The sequence below is a fragment of the Bufo bufo genome, chromosome 9 (assembly GCF_905171765.1).
Source record: "Bufo bufo chromosome 9, aBufBuf1.1, whole genome shotgun sequence".
In the NCBI taxonomy this organism is placed as follows: domain Eukaryota; kingdom Metazoa; phylum Chordata; class Amphibia; order Anura; family Bufonidae; genus Bufo; species Bufo bufo.
The window spans coordinates 113786996-113808166 of NC_053397.1; the positions used below are offsets into that span (position 1 = coordinate 113786996).

General features: G+C 41.8%; 1 protein-coding gene across 3 annotated transcripts in view; it reads right to left on the reverse strand.

Annotated features, from left to right (window-relative positions):
- SCYL3 (SCY1 like pseudokinase 3) overlaps positions 1-21171 on the reverse strand; it is a 387880-nt gene that overhangs the window by 125586 nt on the left and 241123 nt on the right. For all 3 annotated transcript variants that reach the window (XM_040407295.1, XM_040407296.1, XM_040407294.1), the window contains one exon: positions 15418-15591. In XM_040407295.1, coding sequence (XP_040263229.1) covers positions 15418-15591 — 174 coding nt within the window. The remainder of the gene's footprint in view (positions 1-15417; positions 15592-21171) is intronic.

Sequence of the window (21171 nt, forward strand, 5' to 3'; positions counted from 1 at the left end):
TCCCTTTCCTCCAGTATCTGGTTTAGCATGGCGGAGCAGATGCTTTTTGAAGTTTGTACATGGCAGCCAGAGGTGTTAGATAGGACAGGATGATGAGAAGAACTACCCATTTGCACCTCTGTAGCTGGCCCAGCCTGCCTAAATCCATCCTGCTGGGATAGAATGGAGGCTTCAAAGCAGTCAGCCATTTTGTGAATGAACCTTCTCTTCAGCAGAAATAACACCTTGGGAATCCTTAAACAACAGATACTGTACAAAGCACATACAATTCTAGAATAGTTATTAAAAATAGGTACCCCCACATCATATTTATGACAAACAAACCTTAATTTCTTAAAGTAATGATGGCCACTCGTTTTTCTTTACTTAGCTGCTTTTTTTCTTGCCATAATACAAATTCTTACAGTCTATTCAGTAGGACTATCAGCTGTGTATCCACCTGACTTCTCCTCAACGCAACTGATGGTCCCAACCCCATTTATAAGGCAAGAAATCCCACTAATTAAACCTGACAGGGCACACCTGTGAAGTGAAAACCATTTCAGGGGACTACCTCTTTAAGCTCATCAAGAGAATGCCAAGAGTGTGCAAAGCAGTAATCAAAGCAAAAGGTGGCTACTTTGAAGAACCTAGAATATAACATATTTTCTGTTGTTTCACACTTGTTTGTTATGTATATAATTCCACATGTGTTAATTCATAGTTTTGATGCCTTCAGTGTGAATCTACAATTTTCATAGTCATGAAAATAAAGAAAACTCTTTGAATGCGAAGGTGTGTCCAAACTTTTGGTCTGTACTGTATATATATCTATCTTTCTATACATATATTTTATCCATACATTTTTTATAGTTCAACGTTTTTTATTGAAATTTTTCACATAATAATCAGCAAAGTATGTCAATGCATTGACAGTTTGAGATGGACGCAGCCACCAGAGACAAGAATATTTCCATAGGTAAGGTCTCCATTCTCATGGAGTTTTGCATACAAACATAAGCAACAAATATTAAACAAAAGCCACAGATATAACCACATATCGAACACAGGTCTGTCCATTCAGAAAGCTCATCTACAGGAAGGACCTATCCGAAAAAAGGTCTCTAAAATATACATCCATCCACTACTCTCTCATATGAGCCGTGTGTGTAAGGGCCAACTACTGGGAAAATTTCGGGTGGGCTAACCAGGGGTTCCAGTTATGACTATATTTCCCGGGGGGGGAGTATGGAAGCTGGAATCATCTTCTCATATCGACATGTGGTGTTTAGTTCAGCTATCACTTCTGAGAAGTCTGGGGGGGAGCATTTTCTTCCAGTGACGGGTTATGACCAGTTTGGCGCTAAGTAAGATATGTCCTGCTATGGGCCTATATGTCAGGCATATACTCCTAATGCCCAGGAACAAGAGAGCAAGTTCCGGGGAGGGGGGGGGGGTGTTGTGGCCAGTTATTTCCCCCAACAATGCAAACGCTTGTTTCCAGAAGTCAGTGATAACTGGGCATGTCCATAGAATATGGAACAAAGAGCCTATATTTCCACATCCCCTCCAACATAGGGGAGAAGATGTAGGGTAGATGATATGTAGTCGTTTGGGAGTAAAGTACCAATTTAAAAACGTCTTAACCCCAGCCTCATAGTGAGTGACACATTTAAAGGTAGAAGTCAAGAAGCCTATTGCGGAGGACCAGTCATCCTCAGAAAAAGTTTTGCCCAGCTCTCGTTCCCACCTCTGGAAAGGTTTGGATTTAGCAAATTCTGATTTATTTCCCATGAACTCATATATACGACCTGTTGCTCCTTTTTTCAGTAAACTCTGGGTGCAATAGAGTTGAAGTATCCCTGCATGCGTGGAGGGGGGTTTAGTGATAACAGATGTCAGTAGATGTTTAATTCTGAGATAGTTGAAGATCTCCCTAGTTGGAAACTGGAACTTCTGTTGAACAGAGGTGAACGGGAGAACCCCCTCAGGGCAAATGAGCTGGGAGACCCTCTCTATACCTTGATCCCGCCAGTTACAAAGATTGATATTCCCCACTAACCCTTCTAGAGAGCGAGTATCCAGGTGAGAGGTCAGGGCACTAGTAGAATCAGCGTATGTGTTGTGAAAGTGTAGCCAGAGCTTCCCTACATGTCGCACCGTCTGCAGGGAGACACTAGGGGCCTTCCCGCTCCATATTATACTAATCAGCAAATCTCTTAAGGAGCCCTCTTTTGTTGAATGAGACTCAATTTGGTGCCAGGCTTTGCTACAATGATTGTTCCACCATTCCCTAGCAAGTGACAAACTGATAGCGCTATGATAGTCTCTAATGCAGGGTAAACCCAGCCCCCCGGCTTTTTTCCGTAGGCATAACTGTTTTTGGACAATCCTGGGTTTAGACGATTTCCAAACGTATTTGGACAAGATCTCCTGCGCTTTTCGAAAGAATGCATCAGGGATTGGAATAGGGAGAGCTCTAAATATATAGATTAGTTTTGGCAATGTCATCATCTGAAATGCCGCTATCCTACCAACCCATGATATCTCCTTCATGGAGAAATGAGTAAAGTCAGATGACATAGTATCAAGGAGAGGTACATAATTCCGCCTATATAAGTGAGAGCAGGGATATGTCAGTTTGATTCCCAAATATAAAAGCTCCAATTCCTGCCAATCCAAGGAAAATCGAGACTTTAACACCTCAGTGTCATGATGTGGGATATTAAGTAACAGGGCTTGGGATTTAGAATTGTTAATTTTATAATAGGAAAGCTTACCAAAATGTGCAATTATGTCAAAGGCTGAACTTAATGACTGAAGGGGATTCGATAGGGTGAGGATAATGTCGTCAGCATATAACAATATTCTATGGTCCCTTCCTCCAACATCCACACCATGAATGAGGGGAGCTCTCCTAATATTTTGAGCTAAAGGTTCCAAGGCCAAAATGAACAGGAGGGGCGATAAAGGGCAACCTTGGCGTGACCCATTGGTGATCTGGAAGGGCGCGGACAATACCCCATTAACCCATATCCGAGCCATGGGGGATGTGTATAAGCTGTGGAAAGCGTTCAGTATCCTTCCCTGAAAGCCCATCCTACTAAGAAAAGAGAATGCAAACGACCAGTGTAGCCGGTCGAATGCCTTCTCGGCATCCAGGGTCACCGCTAACATTGGAAGGTTATTTTGCTCTGCGTAATCAAACAAGTCAATCATCCTTCTAGTATTATCTGAAGATACACGACCCCTAACAAACCCAGTTTGGTCCTCTTTAATCAAGGAGGGTAGGATGGCTGACAATCTGTTGGCTATTAACTTGGCGAAAATTTTAATATCCGAATTCAATAGCGAGATTGGTCTAAAATTTTGAGGGGTATCTGGGGGCTTCCCAGGTTTTGGTAATGTAACTATAAGGGCTGTAAGCATCTCTGGTGGAAATGGGGTTCCTTCAAGAGCGCGGTTAAAAATGTCTAGAAAGTGGGGGGACAGTACGGGTAGGAAGTGTTTGTAATATTCATTAGACAAGCCGTCTGGGCCAGGAGATTTATTCAATAGGAGAGTTGCTATTATTCTTTGGAGTTCCATTGACGTGAGAGGAGCGTTTAATGAATGAAGCTGGTCGGTAGATAGGGTGGGCAGGTCTGACTGAGTTAGGAAGTTCTCCACCAATTCAGGGTAGTTATCAGGCATAACGACCGTATCTTTAAGATTATAAAGGCTGTGGTAATAAGAACGGAACTGTTCCGCGATATCTCTGGGGTCTAATAGTTTTGCTTTGGAGGACGGGTGAATGAGAAATGGGATTTTAGATTTGATCTGTTGGGCTTTAAGTTGATTGGCCAGTAGCTTGCCAGCCTTGTTACCCCGGATATAATATCTCGACTTTAGTCTGAGTAGGGATCTAGAATAATCACGTGCCATGAGACTACACAATTTGTCCCTCTCTACCCTCAGTAGGGAAGATATATGAGCTGTAGGGGATATCTTATTACGATTCTCAAGCTCTGCGACCGATTTAAGCAGCTGAGAAATTTCCATTTCCCTGACTCTCCTTAGTTTACATTTCAATCTGATCAATGAGCCTCGGATGAACGCTTTATGAGTTTGCCATAGGATATATTTATCCGTGACAGATCCGTCATTGAAGGAGAAAAACTCCCGCAGTTCAGCAGATAACTCCCTAATAGTTTCTGGGTTGGAGAATAAGTATGTGTCATTACGCCAAAAGGGAGCACGTGGGAATTGAAATTGGTCCTCTAGTGTCAATGTTATTGGGGCATGGTCAGACCATTGAATGAGTCCAATATCTGTCGATATTGTGTGCATCAAGGTAGCTTGATCTACAAAGAACATGTCAATGTGTGAGTATGAGAGGTGAGGAGCAGAAAAGAAAGTATAATCCCTCTCCATGCTATGTTGAGCTCTCCACACATCAATGAGACCCTCCGTGTGTAACAGAGAGGCAACGCCGCCCCCCGAACGCCGGGTTAAGCTAGTGGAGTCCAACGACCGGTCCATCACCGAATTAAAGTCCCCACAGATAATCACCTTCCCTTGTTTCAGTTAATTGAGCTGTTTCAGTATTTTCCGCAGGAAGGGGATTTGGTGTTCATTAGGTGCATACACATTAACTATGGTATATATGATGTTATTGATAGAACATACCAAAATGATGTACCGGCCGTTGGAGTCCACTTTTGAGAAAATGGTGTTGAATGCCACTGAACTCCTAACAGCTATGAACACTCCTCTGGACTTCTTACTGAAATGAGAATGTAGTACATGGGGGAAAAGTCGGTTATGAATACGTTTAGCATCTTCCTGCAGCAAGTGAGTCTCCTGGATACAAATAAGGTCCGCTCCAGCTTTGGTTGCCTCTCTCCAAACATATGATCTTTTCTGAGGACAGTTAAGTCCTTTGGCATTAAGTGATAAAATTTTGAGACCCATATGAGTGAAGAGAGGAACCAGAATCTGTACGGATAGACAGACTATCAAGAATTATTTAACTACAGTAACAACAGACAATTGCCTAACAATAAGCTAGATGTACAGAAGGCTGTAAATATATACTCTAGATGACAAGTTGGTGAAAGTGGTAAGAAAAAACAACCGGAAAAGGAAAAAATGAAAAAATAATACAACTCCAGACGATCAACCCGTCTGTGCAGTATAGGTGGCGTAAGTCCTCTGGTGAAGCTGAGAGGGGTCTTGACTACGTTAAATGCACAAACATAGTGACAGCACCTAAATAAAAAGGTTAGTTATCAGACCCATATTGTACAATGCGAAGATATCTCCACCTCTCCTAGGCGCTTGTACTTTAAGGTTAAGTATGAAGAACAGTTCCTTTATTTTCAGCCTGGATCCGGGTTAGACCAGTAAGGAAATTAGAAATCCTGTGTTCCAGACACAGACATTTGATCGTCTCTTCTGTGGGTCCCTCTTTTTTCCATCTGAAGGGGAATGTCCCATGTTGATAGTAGCTCTCTTCCATCAGTAACTGATTTCACCACATGGGTTTTTCCATCTTTGCGGATCAGCAATTTTTGCGGGTATCCCCATTTATATTGAATGTCATTGTCCCTAAGGGCAAGGGTGACCGGCTGCAATTCCCTCCTTTGCCTCAAAGTTGCCATAGAGAGGTCAGCAAAGAGCCTGACTGTCTGGAAGGGAGCAGGGAGTTTGTCGCAATTCCTAGCCGCCGTCATTAGGGCCTCTTTAGTATGGAAGAAGTGGATCCTGGCTAGTGTGTCCCTTGGGATATCTGCATTGAGGTGAGGCGGCTTTGGGATCCTATGTGCCCTGTCAATTATCATGTCAGGGATAGGGATTTTCGGTAGCAATGCTTTAATAAGGTTCTTGAGGTAGGGCTGTAAATCTCGGGGTGCTACATCTACCGGAATGCCCCTGAATTTAACGTTGTTCCTTCTGGAACGATCCTCCAGATCTGCCAATTTGCCCTTAATAATCTCCATTTCATCCGCCAGATCGTTGTGGGCGTCAATAATGTTGTTCTGTGAGGTGGCAAAATCAGCCATCTTACTCTCCACATGCAGTATTTTATCTGCAGACTCTTTAACTTTGGACGCCAGAGGGTTAATGATTCCCTCCATATCTGTACGCAGGGACTGGTGAAAAGCTAAGAGCATATTCTTAATGGAGTCCTCACACAGGGGTTTATCAGAGGTCTGATATGCAATAATGGGGATAATGGCGGGGGTCTCCACCGCTTGTGACCATGGCCCCTTACTGACCTCAAGAGAGCATGACTGGTCCAGGCGCGGCTTCTGCTTCTGGGGGCTACAAGAAGGTGAGAGCCCGATGTTATTAGCCGCAACGCCATTTTGTGCAGCCGTGATGCCCGGAGTCCCCGGATCAATCGGAGTCGGCGGTAGTGAAGGGAACTCCGCTTCAGTCAAGGAGAAGACTTCGGGCTCCGATGGGGGTGAAGAAGACCTGGAAGCGCTTATCGGCGATGTATTACTCTGAGGAGACTAGGTAAGTCTGCCGGCGCGGGAACATGCGCCATCTTTGGCTAGGCCCCGTTCCAGGAAGCCGTCCAGGTTGCCGCTCTGCAGCCTGTGGAGCTGCCGTTTGGATTTTCCCATCTTGTTCAGGAGCGTGCCCCAGTCCTGTCGCAGGTAGGGAACTAGAGATGGCAGTGTTCGTGGCTCTAGGGAGCTTCTCTGTAGTCGCTGAGGTGCAGGAGCAGATAGATCAAGCGACCATTCCTCTCAGCAGCCAAGCCACACCCCTATCCATACATTTTTTATATATTTTATCTTTTTTGGACAATCATCATTGTATTTCTTGGACATTCTCGTACTATTATTTTCACCGATTATTTTTCATCGATTATCTCCATCGATTATTTTCAAATATATCCTTTGTATTTTTCACTGAATATTTATGCTCATCGATTATTCATTCTTATCGATTATTTTTTCTCATTATTTATTCTCATCGATTATATATTTTCGTAGATTTTTTCATCGATTTTACATATTTTTATCCTTTTAATATTAACCTTTGTAAAATAACCAACAATAAAATTCCTATAAAAACCAGATATAGAGTTTACTTTGACATATATCATCCAACATTATCCCATTTAATGGTTAAAACATCCTCTCCTAGTGTATATTGAGGGACTTATTGCATTTGGTAGAAAAAAAATCCAAGGAACAAGAAAAAAGTATAAAGTCGCATCTGCGTTTTTACAGTAGTCAGTTGCGATTTTTACTCCATCTTTTTCTTATCCATTGTGTGGTTCATTTACAAACGGACAAAGATGGAGACAAGCAAATAAAGGCAGAAAGGAGCAAAAGAGGCTAAAAAACGCACCTGCGTTTTTTGCGCGCTTTAATTGAAATTTATGTTTCATTCATTTCATCCTCTTTTTCTATCCATTCTTTGGCTTTCTTTATTCTCTTTTCATTTCTGTTCATTTATTCCTTACAATAGTTCCTCTATATAGAGGATACATCCCCTAGTTGATTTCCTCCTGAGTGATCTTTATATTGAGGTTAAACTCTACACACTCAGGCATTGCTGTTTTTATTTATTAGTGTTGCCATTATTTCCATATTTATATTCATTGAGTTTCTTATGCCCCTAGACTCTAGGGAGATGTCTAAGGTACAGAGGAACAAAAAAACGCACCTGCGTCGCGTTTTTGATGCGTTTTTGCTTCACTACATTCCCAGATATATATTTTCTGTTCTACTGTTAAATAGAGGGGAATCCGAACATATAGGGATACCCGAAATATTCTTTGGATCATAAATCGCAGTTGCGTTTTTATTGCATATTTGATCTTCTATATTTATTAGTAATTTTGTATGTTCTACTGTTGTGTAGGGGGAGGGAGCCTCCCACCGAGGGGACATCCTGGTGCTGATAAACAGCCAGACTCAGGATATCTCATCAGAGGAAGGCACCCATCCCCATATTTAGAGAAAACCGAATAGCTCGAAGTCCGAGTTGAGACCATGTGGAAGAAGTGTTTCAAAATCAAAAATCCGTCTGGACTCCTGACGTGACATCCTGGCGATATGGTCTCCTCCTCTCCAATGCACATCTATTTTTTCAAAGGCTGCGAAGACCATACCTCCAGGATTTTTATTATGATGTTGTTTGTAATGTAGTGAAAGAGAATGCTTCTCATACCCGTTCTTAATATTAGTTATATGCTCTGCCAACCTTTTCTAAAGAGAGCGTTTTGTTCTTCCAATATATTGTTTTTTGCATTGGCATTCTATTATATATAAGATGTTTTTTGAACTGCAGGTCAAGAAGTCTGTTATTTTCCATACAAAGGGGTTCACACATGATTTGATTTCTATAGTTTTTTTGGGGAATGCCGTAAGTTTGCAAACACCGCACCTCCCACACCTATAGAAGCCACTCAAGTTCAGCCAGTTCTGTATAGCTGGATTTTTTACTTTGTTTTTAATTGATGGAGCTACCTTTAGGGATAGGTTTTGAGCCCTTGTGTAAGTTATCAAGGGGCCTTCACTCACCATAGGGCCTATTAGCCTATCCCCTATTAGACCTTCTTTGAGGAAAATAAATAAATAAATACAGGGGAGAGGAAAGAAGATAAACTACGAATGATACTGCCTTTTAATAAACAATATAAGAAAATAGAAGGAATTGTGAAGAAACATTGGCACCATCTACTTGGGGATAGGCTAATAGGCCCTATGGTGAGTGAAGGCCCCTTGATGACTTACACAAGGGCTCAAAACCTATCCCTAAAGGTAGCTCCATCAATTAAAAACAAAGTAAAAAATCCAGCTATACAGAACTGGCTGAACTTGAGTGGCTTCTATAGGTGTGGGAGGTGCGGTGTTTGCAAACTTATGGCATTCCCCCAAAAAACTATAGAAATCAAATCATGTGTGAACCCCTTTGTATAGAAAATAACAGACTTCTTGACCTGCAGTTCAAAAAACATCTTATATATAATAGAATGCCAATGCAAAAAACAATATATTGGAAGAACAAAATTAAAAGGTTGGCAGAGCATATAACTAATATTAAGAACGGGTATGAGAAGCATTCTCTTTCACTACATTACAAACAACATCATAATAAAAATCCTGGAGGTATGGTCTTCGCAGCCTTATGAATAAATGTGTAAAAATAATTGTGTTATTTGCTATTATCAATAATCAAGGGTATATAATTAAACTGATATTACTGGTTAAAAGGTTTACACTAAGATTTCAAAAGGTTTATATTGAAGATTCAAACAAATGTGTTTTTATTATATACCACATTGTGTTATGAGTAACTAAAAGAAAGTTATAAATGTTACCGGTTTATCACCTGACAAAGGCCATCCAAGACAATTGCAAAATATTGATTGCCATTGTTTATTTAATCCCTTCAGTACGAAGCCACTTTTCACCTGGAGTCCCAAATCAATTTTGGCAATGTTGTAATAACTATGGAACGCTTTTACTTATCCAAGAAATTCTGAGACTGTTTTCTGTTGACATATTGTACTTCCAAGTAAGTGGTAAATTTGAGTCAATGTTTCACCTTTATTTATTTAAAAAAATCTAAAATTTACAGGAAATTTGGAAACATTCGCAATTTTTTACATTTGAATTTAGAATTTCTCTGCTTTTTAAAGCAGATAGTAATACCTCATAAAACAGCTATTACTGTACATTTCCCAGATGTGTACTTTATGTTGGCATCACTTTGAAAATGTCAACAATGTTAAGAATTGCTTCTAAAATCTGAAGCCTTCTAAAGTCCTATAAAATTTCCAAAACCCACTTTTTTTTAAGGAACAGTTCAGTTATCAAGTCGCTTTGTATGGCTTACATAGTAGAAACCACACATAAATTACCCGATTTTAGCCCATCAAGTTATTCAAAACTGATTTTACAAACTTTGTTAACCCTTTAGGTGTTCCACAAGAATAAAAGACAAATGGAGGTGAAATTTAAAAATTTCACTTTTTCACCTTTTTTTTTTGCAGATTTTAATCCATATTTCCTGTAACACGGCAAGGGTTCACAGCCAAATAAGAACTCAATATTTATTACCCTGATTCTGTAGTCTACAGAAACACCACATATTTGGTTGTAAACTGCTGTATGGGCACACGGCAGGGTACAGAAGGGAAGGAGCAACATATGGTTTTTGGAGAGCAGAGGTCACTGGAATAATTTTAAGTTGTCATAACGCTTTAGAAGACCCCCCTGATACAACTCTACAGTAGCCCCGTTTTAGAAACTACAGGATGAAGTGACAATTTTCTTGGTACTATTTTGGAGTACATATGATTTTTGATCAATATTATGCTTTTTGTGAGACAAGGTAACCAAAAATGGCTGTTCTGGCACAGTTTTTATTTTTAATTTTATAGGGTTCACCTGACAGGATAGGTCATGTGTTATTTTTATAAAGCAGGTCATTACGGAGGCAACAATACCAAATATGTGTATTTTCATTTTGTTTTCTACTGATCGTTTTAAATGGGGGCTCTTTTTTGCGGGATGAATTGAGGATTTCATTGTTACCATTTTTGATCACTCGCTATTACGCTTAGCATGGTGACAAAACAAATGAGTATTTAGACTTTTTTTTTTTTAACTCTGTTCGCCTTAGGCCTCATGCACACGACCGTTTTTTGGGTCCGCATCGGAGCCGCAGTTTTTGTGGCTCGGGTGCGGACCCATTCACTTCAATGGGACCACAAAAGATGCGGACAGCACTCCGTGTGCTGTCCTTATCCTTTGCTCCGTTCCGTGGCCCCGCCAAAAAAATATAGCATGTCCTAAAACAGACAAGAATAGGCATTTCTACAATGTGCCGCCCCGAAGCAGAACGGTCGTGTGCATGAGGCCTTACAGGGTAGATCACATGCTATTTCGACAGAGCCAGTTGTAACGGACATGGCAATACCCAACATTATTTTATTTGCAATATTACACAAAGGCAAAAAATCCTGTTTTTGTGTCACCATATTCTGAATGCCATATTTTCCTTATTTTTCTGCCAATCATTTTGTGTGTGGGCTTATTTTTTGCAAGATGATTTGAGGTTTTTATTGGTACCATTTTGGGGTACATATTACTTTTTGATTGCTCGCTATTACGCTTTTTGTAAGGCATGGTGAAAAAAAATGATGACACTCTTTTATGGCGTTCATCTGACAGGATAGATCATATGATATTTTTATATAGTGGGTCGTTACGGACACGGCGATACCTAATGTCTAATTTATTTATTTTTTGCAATCGTTGGTACCATTTTGGGGTACATAGTACTTTTATTTTTACCGCGTTCACCTGACAAGATAAATCATATGCTATTTTGATAGAGCCGGTTGTAACAGATGCAGCGATACCTACTATATCTATTTTAATTTTTTTTTTCCAAAGGTTGATTATTGTAAAGTGTAGTTTTATTTTTACACTGACTTATCGCCTATGAGGCCTCCGGTGCTGCCTGTCCCCATGGGCATTGTTTAGCTTGGAGTTGCCATGGAACCATCGGGACCCGCCATCACAGCGCAGGGACCTGATGGGGTGAGAGGGAACCCCCTTCCTCTGTGAACCTTCTATATGCCATGGTCAGCTTTGGCCATGGCATATGAAGGGTTAATTTGCCAGCATCTGTGTTTTCACTAATGCTGGCGGATACAGCAGGGTCCCAGCTGTCAGTAACAACTGGGCGGCTGTCGCTGAACAAGACTGCGCTGTGTGGGGGTCATGGTTAACAACAGGACAAGAACGCTCATCCTAATGCGGGATATACCTGCTGTTTAGGATGAGTTTTCTCATCCTAGGTCGTTAAGGGGTTAAAGAGGACCTGCCACCACAAAATGCAATGCAATGTGAAAGCACCACGTTATAGAGAAGAAGCTGAGCAGGTTGATATATTTTTGTGGAAAAAGATTCAGTAAAACTTGTAATTTACAATTACATCTTAGGTATTCACAGAGCTACAAAAAAAACAAAAAACTATTAGTACAAAGAGTTATCAATGATAGACAGCATTCTTTGTGTCAGTGTACATACAAAAATAGCTGTCAGTCATTGATAACACCTCCTCCCTGTACCAAAGGCTGTTCACAGGGCTGCAAAAAAACAAAAACAATATTTATTTATATAGCGCTACTATATTCCGCGGTGCTTCAGGCATTAGCATCCAACTTTCCCCAATGAGGCTCACAATTTAAGTTCCCTATCAGTATGTCTTTGGAGTGTGGGAGGAAACCGGAGTACCCGGAGGGAACCCACACAAACACAGGGAGAACATATAAACTCCATGGAGATGTTATCCTTGGTCGGAATCGAACCTAGGACTCCAGCGCTGCAAGGCACCAGTGCTATCCACTGAGCCACTATAATGTATAAAATTACAGGTTTTACTGAATATTATATACACACACATACTGTGTATATATTTATATTCATACTCTGTGTATATAAAGTTAGGGATATTTGGCTTGTGGGTGAAATTTTAGGATGAACCTAAAATGCACTCTAACCTTTACAAGTGAACTTAATGTGAGCTTCTCTAAACTTTTAAATGCACATGTCCAATTGTTCAAGTTTCAGTACTTTTTGCACAACTTGCTGTTCTCTAACAAGGAACTTAACGGCAAAATTCACAGGTGTTTGATCCATGAATATGCCAATACATTTCCTGGTTCAATTAGAATTGGTTTTTAAACAATCCTCCTCATCATGCTGTTCACATTTTGACATCATGAGAGCAAGACGACACCTAGAAATTGTACCTCGTCATTGCAAGGCTTCAAGCAGAATGTTCTCAGACAGAAGAGGCCACTGAGCTTAGAGTGCCATCAGGAGGTTGTAACAGATACAGAGAGACTGGAAGAGTCACAGAAATGCCACATCCCACAATGATGACCACTTCATTGTGAACAATGCCCTGCGGAACAGGATGTTGAATGCCACACAACTTCTGACACATTTTAAGGTAGATGACAGGCACCCAAGTGTCAAGGCAGACCATTCGAAACGTTTACATCAGTGTAGTTTGCGTGCATGACCTGGCCACAGCACTTAGCACAGGCACCATCGTCTTGCATGGGCCAGGGAGCATCTATGCTGGACGAGGGATCAGTGGGCCTTAGTGCTGTCCACTAATGAAAGTCGATTCACACCGAGCAGAAATGATGGCCGCCAACGATGTTGGAGATGTCAAGGAGAGCGCTATGCATCAGCCACTGTTGTCACCAGACGAGCCTTTGGTGGTGGTGTTAGTGTGGGCAGGTATGTCTAGTCAATACAGAACTGCCCTACACTTTGTGAATGGTACAGTGACAAGCCCATAATACTTGAATAACCTCACTAACCCCATCGCTACCAGTGCTGTACATGTAAGGCACTGGAGCAATGGGAAAACAGAGATCCGCGGCTAATGACTGCGATCGGAAATAATGCCGATTGCAGTCATTAAAGACTTTAGATGCCGTGATCAAGTGTGATGCACACGGGCATCATTCGGATTTTTAGCGGATCCGTGTTTTGCGGACCACAAATACATACGGTCATGTACATGAGCCCTTAGTCGTATCTACTAGCATTGTGACCCCACTCAGGGGCGGATTGGGAACTCAAAGTGACCCTGGAAAAAAGTATAAAAGTGGCCCCATGTTGTAGGCAGGACCAAAATGGTAGAAGAAGTCAGGGCCACACCAAGTGGGCGGGGTTGGCAAACCATTAGGCGTGGTAAACACAGCATACCTCCTAGAAAAACCAAAGGAGGGATAATAGCTGGAGTTTGCTTAGTGGGCCACAGCAAATTTATTTCCACTAAGCAATACCTCATCTCAATGCTCTATGTATGCCCAATTCCACCCAATGTCATACAGTAGTTATGCCTTCACACAATAATGAGGCCGCGTGTTGTGTTAATAAAAAAAAATAATTATACTACTAAGTCTGTTGTGACGTCTATCCAGATGCTGAGGGTCAAAAGACCTGACGGCAGGTGGTACTGGCGGCCTATTGTTAGGAGGATGGCTGGCAGCATGATAATGAGATTGCAGCAAGGCCGCTGGCGACATTTACATTATATGTGACTGATATCAGCCACTCCTTTTATAATGCTCCCCAGTGACAAACTTCATATGTGACATATCAGCCGCTCCTCTTATAATGCTCCAGCACTGATATAACCTCCAGAGACATTTACATCATATGTGACTGATATCAGCCTCTCCTCGTATAATGCTCCAGCACAGATATAACCTCCAGAGACATTATAAGACATTATAAGTGACTGATATCATCTGTCCCTCTTATAATGCTCCAGAACTGATATCTCCAGAGACATTTAAATAATGTGACTGATATCAGCTGTCCCTCTTATGCTCCTGCACTGATATAACCTCCAGAGACATTTACATAATATTTGAATGATATCAGCTGCTCCTTTTATAATGCTCCCAAGTGACATTAACTTCATATGTGACTGCTATCAGCTGCTCCCCTTATGATGTTCCAGCACTGATATAACCTCCAGAGACATTATAAGACACTATAAGTGACTGATATCATTCGCCCCTCATAACCTCTAGAGACATTTACATCATATGTGACTGATATCAGTTTCTCCTCTGATAATGTTCTAGTATTGGTATAACCTCCAGAGAAATGTAATCATATGTGGTGGAGCTCTGTGGGGGATACGGGGCAGAGCTCTGTTGGGGATCAGGGGCAAGAAAAATTTGGAAAGTTACTAATGAGTGGGTAGGGGGGTCAAATAACTTCCGGCATGGGAACGCAACAAACCAGAACGGAATGCATTCTGGTGCACTCCGTTCCGTTTTGTTCACATTTGTTCCCAGGGACGATGAATGGGGACAAAATTGAAGCATTTTCTTCTGGTTTTGAGATCCTCTGACGGATCTCAAAACCAGAAAGGAAAATGTAGAATTGAAAGTAGGATATGGGTGCCAGTGCTGCAGTCTGATAACCGCCTGATAACAGCGGGTGGTGGCAACTGTGTTAACCGCCTGATAACAGCGGGTGGTGGCAACTGTGAGTCGACCCTTGCAGTCAGGCCGCCCTAGACAGCAAAGTAACTGCCTGATGCAGTCCCTGGCTGCGCTGACACTTGAGGAGCTTTCTGCGTGAGCAGTGTGTGACATAGCAAGCCGCCTGCCCTGCTGTGCTCTCTCGCTATCACAGCAAGCAGGGCCAGCAGTTTGCAATGTGGCATAGAGCACACACTGCTTACAGGTCTTCTCACTGCCATACAGAACAAAGTGTCAGGCAGCACAACCGGCCAAAGGCCCTGTAATGTGTATTGGTGGTGGGCTTCCGAAGACCATTAATGTGTGAACAGTGAGGCTGGGTGCCACCGGCCCACTGCATAGTAAAAGGCAGCCACCACTACTTGAAAACATATCAATATAACGGTGAGTCTTACTTTCAGTTGGAAAATCATTCCTTCTGAACTCCTTTAAAGAATCTTGTAAATGCAAGTCTTCATTAGTCAAACAATTCTGATTAACTCCTGGAAAGTTGCTTTTAGCTAGCAGAGTTGATAAGCTGTTCTGTGTTGCTAGGTTGAGATGATTATTAGCAGCATGTATTGGAGAACCTGTTGGGAACACATGGCCATATAAAGAGAAAAACGTTAATGTAATATAATAACACCTTAAGGTTTACAAAGTATGCAATAAGAAGGTTCATTTATTCTGTACCACCAAGTTCACTTCCACTTTCCTTGCTACAGATATTTGTTCTCCTTATAGACAAAGATAATGATGTCCACAGAGGAGCACTTATCAGTGTAATAGGATAAGCTCTGATTTAGTAACTCATCCCACCTTCACTCTCTATACCAAGTAAATGGCCCAAACAAAGGAGGACATTAAAGAGCCAGGGCAGGGTGTAGAATACATAGAGTAATTTAAAATATATATATATCCAGAAAACCATCAACCCATTTAAAAAGAAAAACTAAACATAGAATACAGACATATAATATCAATGTAAATTTTTGAAGGTAGTGTCCCTTTCACCATTCAAAGCAAATAGAATTGCAGTTTCTACAAAAATCAGCATAAATAAGACATTATTGGTACTAGATAGAGATAAGTGAATTTCTTGAAATTCATTTCAGGACCCATTCAAATGAATCTGTTGTCAGATTTGATTCGGGTCAAATAAATTCAACCTGAATTGAAAGTGCCCCAACTGTTCTGAAAAGTTCAGTATGACACTCATCTCCTAGGACTGTAAGATCTTTAAAGTCAAGAAAGCATGAGTAAGGTAAATACAGTATATATGGCTTTTGATAAATAGATGGTAGCCAGTCAGATCTTTTTTTATTTTAAAAACAGTCCAAATGATCCCTTTTTTGTGGCAGATTCATTATTCTGTGTTCTACCATTTTGAGGTTCGTCTGAAAATTTGCTAGAACTCACATTTATGGGGAATTATGTAACAAATCAATACTCATCTCTCAAACATTGACATCAAGCTGTCCCAAATGGGACTCACAATCTAAGTTCCCTATCAGTATGTCCTTGGAGTATAGGAGGAAACTGGAGTTCCCAGAGGAAACTCGCACAAAAACTCCATACAGATGTTGTGGCTAACCAATGAGCCACTATGCCACCCTTGAGAATGTAAGACATTTTGACTCCTATTATTAATATACATAATTTTAAGGAGTCAATAACTCCAGAGCACTTTATACATCAAAAGTGTTTCGGTACATAATATTTGTCTCGGTTTGAAAATGTTTAGTGTACTTTTTGTACAATAAAGATTTTGAGACATTAAACATCAGCTTCTGGGCCAAATCCTGACTGCTAAAAATCCATTCTTGCCTAATAAATGCTTGAAGTTTATTACAATTTCAGTTTTTTTGTTTGCCAACCCACTTTTTAAGGATTGACCACAGATTCTAAATTGTAAAATACTCGGTAACACTGACATAGAAAAGGATCTAGGAGTTTTAATAAACAGCAAACTAAGCTGCAAAAACCAGTGTCAGGCAGCTGCTGCCAAGGCCAATAAGATAATGGGTTGCATCAGAAGGGGCATAGATGCCCGTGATAAGAACATAGTCCTACCACTTTACAAATCGCTGGTCAGACCACACATGGAGTACTGTGTACAGTTCTGGGCTCCCGTGAACAAGGCAGACATAGCAGAGCTGGAGAGGGTCCAGAGGAGGGCAACTAAAGTAATAACTGTAATGGGTGTAGTACAGTACCCTGAAAGATTATCAAAATTAGGGTTATTCACGTTAGAAAAAAGACGACTGAGGGGAGATCTAATTACTATGTGTAAATATATCAGGGGTCAGTACAGAGATCTATCCCATCATCTATTTATCCCCAGGACTGTGACTGTGACGAGGGGACATCCTCTGCGTCTGGAGGAAAGAAGGTTTGTACACAAACATAGAAGAGGATTCTTTATGGTAGAGCAGTGAGACTATGGAACTCTCTGCCTGAGGAGGTGGTGATGGTGAGTACAATAAAGGAATTCAAGAGGGGCCTGGATGTATTTCTGGAGCGTAATAATATTACAGGCTATAGCTACTAGAGAGGGGTCGTTGATCCAGGGAGTTAGTCTGATTGCCTGATTGGAGTCGGGAAGGAATTTTTTATTCCCCTAAAGTGGGGAAAATTGGCTTCTACCTCACAGGGTTTTTTTTTGCCTTCCTCTTGCAGGATAACAGGCCGAACTGGATGGACAAATGTCTTTTTTCGGCCTTATGTAATATGTTAATAATAATAATGTTATGAGACCGACACAAATTTTGGTTTTCACAATGTTTGCTGCTTCAGTGTTTTTAGCTCTTTTGTCAGATGTATTTCATGAGTTTTTTTTTATTTTTTTAAACTTTTATTGACAAATACATTGATTATGCAAAGACTCAATTTTTACAGTGTTGACCCTTCTTTTTCAAAGCTTCTGCAATTTGCACTGGCTTGCTGGGTATCAGCTTCTGGGCCAAATTCTGACTGCTAAAAATCCATTCTTGCCTAATCAATGCTTGAAGTTTATCACAATTTCAGTTTTTTTGTTTGCCAACCCACTTTTTAAGGATTGACCACAGATTCCTTGGCCATAGAGCCAAAATTTCAAAGTTTTGTTCACTGAACCACTTATTACTTTTGTCTTGTGACATGGTGCTCAATCATACTGGAAAAAGTTTTGTTCATCACCAAAATTGCTTCACAAAATTGCTCCTGCCAGCTACAGAGGTGCAAATGGACAGTTGTCCTCACTGTTCTGTCGTATCCAACTCTTCCGGCTTCCATGTACAAACTTCAAAAAAAGCATCTGCTACCCCTTGCTATACTGGAGGATGGGGATTTATTTTGGTGGGAGATTTGAAAAGTTTCAAAGGGATTTCAATATTCAACGCTCTCCACTTCCCTCATTAATTCCACCCCCAATGGAAGAACTGGGATTTGGATAGTCAATGAAAACTGGAAACCAATCCAGGTTCTATAAAAATGTTGTATATATTTTATTTGTTACACCGTGTGGGAGTCACAGCCCAGCTGACAGGTATCCATTTCTTCCCCTTCTCCTGGGGCAGTAAGTTTTGTATTACTGTATTTACGCCTATTTATTTTACTCTTACTGTTCATGTTATTTTTACTTAATCTCATTTTACATTTTTTATATTATAATATATTTAAAAATATATTTTTGTAAGCACTGTGCTATTTTTTGTGTATAAAATATTTACTTTACAAGTCCGCCTTGTTGCTCTAAATAATGCATAGCGTGAACATATGATCGCTTGTGAGCATGTCATTTATAATGTGGCTTTTGCAGCGTTTTCTGACTTAGGGCAAAGTCGTGGTGGCAGCTTACTTTGTATCCTTAATATGTGGTGTGTGTCGAAAGTCTGGGCCCGGGCGTCCGTGACAGGTGGTAAGCGGTGGGATGTTTTATTCTACTAGAGCATTAGTTTACGTGATTATTCCTTGCAATAAAGGACTGGCTGTAACCTTGCAAGGATCTACAGCAGTTATACAAGGACGGACTCAGTGCTTATTGTGAGACATGCGTACAAACAGTTTCCCTCCCCAGTTTTTTACTATTCTTATATTGGCAAAGCCTGCTTTCAGAGATGGCGGCCTGTTATGAAAAGCAGAGCAAAAGGCTCTGTCCAACTCTGCGAAGAGAGAGGCATCGATGCCACAGGCAAGACTAGGACCAGGATAATTTATTTCTGAAATTGTTGGGGCAAGACGAGGGAACTGCACCAGTGAACCGGGGCAAAGTCACCGTATGGCTCCGGAGAGCCAAGCAATGGACAGCACCCCTATAACTGTTACTCCTGAGGACACTCACAGCACCAATCCTCAGGAGGGTGTGGACTTAGCTCTAGAATGAGTCTTACAAAAGATGGGTGGATGGGACCCTAATATGTGCCTGCAACTCATTACACAACATCACCAAGCGGCCAAACGTGCAGGTGAGAGGAAGGCTGCAGAATGCAAAGCAAAGAGAGAGCATGAGGATGCAGAGCGGGAAAGGGCTTTTCAGCTAGAAATGGCGAGAATTCAACAGAGCAGCAATTCTCCACAAGCACCATCTCAGGATACACACCCATTAGGACCTCGGGTGGAGAACTTCTCTAAATTGGAAGAGGATGGTGACTTGGAATTTTTCTGTGGAGTCTTGAAAAAACATGCAGGCAGTACCAACTGCTCCATGAGCAATAGGCACAGTAACTGACACCATATTTTAAAGGCAAAGCCCCAATTCTATTTTCTGCTCTTCCAGAAGAACAAGACTGGGACCATAAAAGAGGTGTTGATCAAAAAGTACAAATCGCACCCCATAGGGCTACCGGAAAAGGTTTAGGGGAATACAACGGACTCCTACAGACAGCTATGCTAGTGTTGTTGGTCGCTTAAGGACTACTTTTCGGCAGTGGATAACAGGACAACTTTGACCTTTGATGAGTTGGAGGACCTTATGCTCAAGGACCAATTTCTCCATATCTGCCCTGGGGATGTGAAACAGTTTAAAGGCGACAGAGAGCCTAACACAGCAGACCAGGCAGCACAAACTGCAGACTCTTATACAGCCAACAGGATGCCATCTGTGACCAGCTGGAATGACAAACCCTGGCTGTGAAGAGTTGGAAGAATGAACCCTGCAATCCCCATGGCACAAGTATTTCTGGATTGGGATGCAGATCGTGGAGTTCAGACCGTGGAGTAATCAATGCCATCCTAATGACATAATACTGGAAACTGACTTAGGGGTGGATGGTATCCCAGTAATCTGTTCTACTCCACCTAGGGAGGGAACTGAATCTAGATGGACTTTTTCTGAGGAATCTTATCAGAGAACCTAAAGTTTTGAGAGGAACAAACCTGTCAAACCTTACCCACAAGGTGGAACGTGGCCGTAGGGGTGGGCGATATGGCCTAAAATCTATATTGCAATATAATTTTAAGCATGTGCGATATTATATTGCATATATTGTTTTCTAAATTTGGGGGGGGGGGGGGGGGGTGTTTAAACTTTTTTTATTTTTTTACTTTTGTTTAATACTATTAGCCTCCTTAAGGGCTAGAACCCTTGTCATATTCACCCTAATAGAGCTCCATTAGGGTGAATAGGACTTTACACTCTCCCTGCTGCCCTGTGCTTTGTGCACACAACAGCAGGGAGCTGACCATGGCAGTCAGCCTCTCATGTGACCCCCAGCCTCTCATGTGCCCCCCCAGCCTCTCATGTGCCCCCCCAGCCTCTGATCCGCCCCCTCTGGTAACTCAAACCCACCCCCCCCCCCTCCCCAGTATTATTCATTGGTGGCAGTGGCCACAGGGTCCCCCTCCCCCCCCCCCCCCATCATTGGTGGCAGTGGGCAGTTCTGATCAGCAGCATAGCCGTGGCCGCCGGTCGCTCCTTCTTCTCATAGGTCTGTGCGGCTCATTGCTAATGCTATAAGCATTAGCAATCCGCCGCACAGACAGAAGAAGGAGCGCCCGGCGGCCACGGCGCACGTGAGTATAATGCTGCTCACTAACATACCATCGCAGCCGAGGACTTCAGTAGCGTGACTCCTGCTGCCATGGTTACCGATCGGAGCCCCAGCATTACACTGCTGGGAGTCAGATCGGAACTGCCCACTGCCACCAATGATGGGGGGGGAGGGGGACCCGGTGGGATATGGCCGGGCACA